General features: G+C 69.0%; 1 protein-coding gene across 1 annotated transcript in view; it reads right to left on the reverse strand.

Annotated features, from left to right (window-relative positions):
• The window catches only part of Man1c1 (mannosidase alpha class 1C member 1), a 125,227-nt gene extending 124,740 nt beyond the window's left edge, over positions 1-487 (reverse strand). The window contains 1 exon segment of the mRNA XM_033767868.1: positions 3-487. Within this exon segment, the coding sequence (XP_033623759.1) occupies positions 3-255 (253 nt within the window). The 5' untranslated portion in view covers positions 256-487.
• Between the last annotated feature and the right edge of the window lie 203 nt (positions 488-690).

Here is a 690-nt window from a genome sequence, read left to right on the forward strand (position 1 = left end):
GGCTGGTTTAGGGGGCGGCTCCTGCTCGCGGGCCGGGAGGTGGCCGGCGACTTCGGCCATCACCTCCAGGCCGGGCTGCTGGGTCCGGGACGCCAGGAAGAGGCGCTTGAGGCGAGAAGAGTGGGGCAGCAGGAAGAGGGCCCCAAAGCACAAGGTAAAGAGGCCGGACAGGAAGAGAAGGAAAAGGAACTTCTGCGGCAGCCGCAGCCCCCACGGGGAAGCCGGGACAAAGCCCGGCACTTTCCTCATGTGCATCTTGGCCGGGCGCGGGTCTGGGGGCTGTCAGCTCCGCCCGGGACCCCCGAGGTCCTCCTTGGAGTTTGTGCACGTGTCCGCAGAGGCGAGGCAGGAGGATTGGTGCACAGGCGCTGTCCGGGGTGGGCGTCCCGGGTCAGGGCCGCCAACCCCAAGTTCTGGCGCTTCGGGGACGGTCCCCAAAGTTCAAGGAGTTTGCAGCGAGCGCTCCCAGGCGGGGGCGGGCGCGGGTGGGGGCTGTCAGCTCCGCCCGGGACCCCCGAGGTCCTCCTTGGAGTTTGTGCACGTGTCCGCAGAGGCGAGGCAGGAGGATTGGTGCACAGGCGCTGTCCGGGGTGGGCGTCCCGGGTCAGGGCCGCCAAAACCAAGTTCTGGCGCTTCGGGGACGGTCCCCAAAGTTCAAGGAGTTTGCAGCGAGCGCTCCCAGGCGGGGGC

The sequence above is a fragment of the Fukomys damarensis genome, unplaced genomic scaffold (assembly GCF_012274545.1).
Source record: "Fukomys damarensis isolate Sample0158 unplaced genomic scaffold, DMR_v1.0_HiC HiC_scaffold_23, whole genome shotgun sequence".
Taxonomy (NCBI): Eukaryota; Metazoa; Chordata; class Mammalia; order Rodentia; family Bathyergidae; genus Fukomys; species Fukomys damarensis.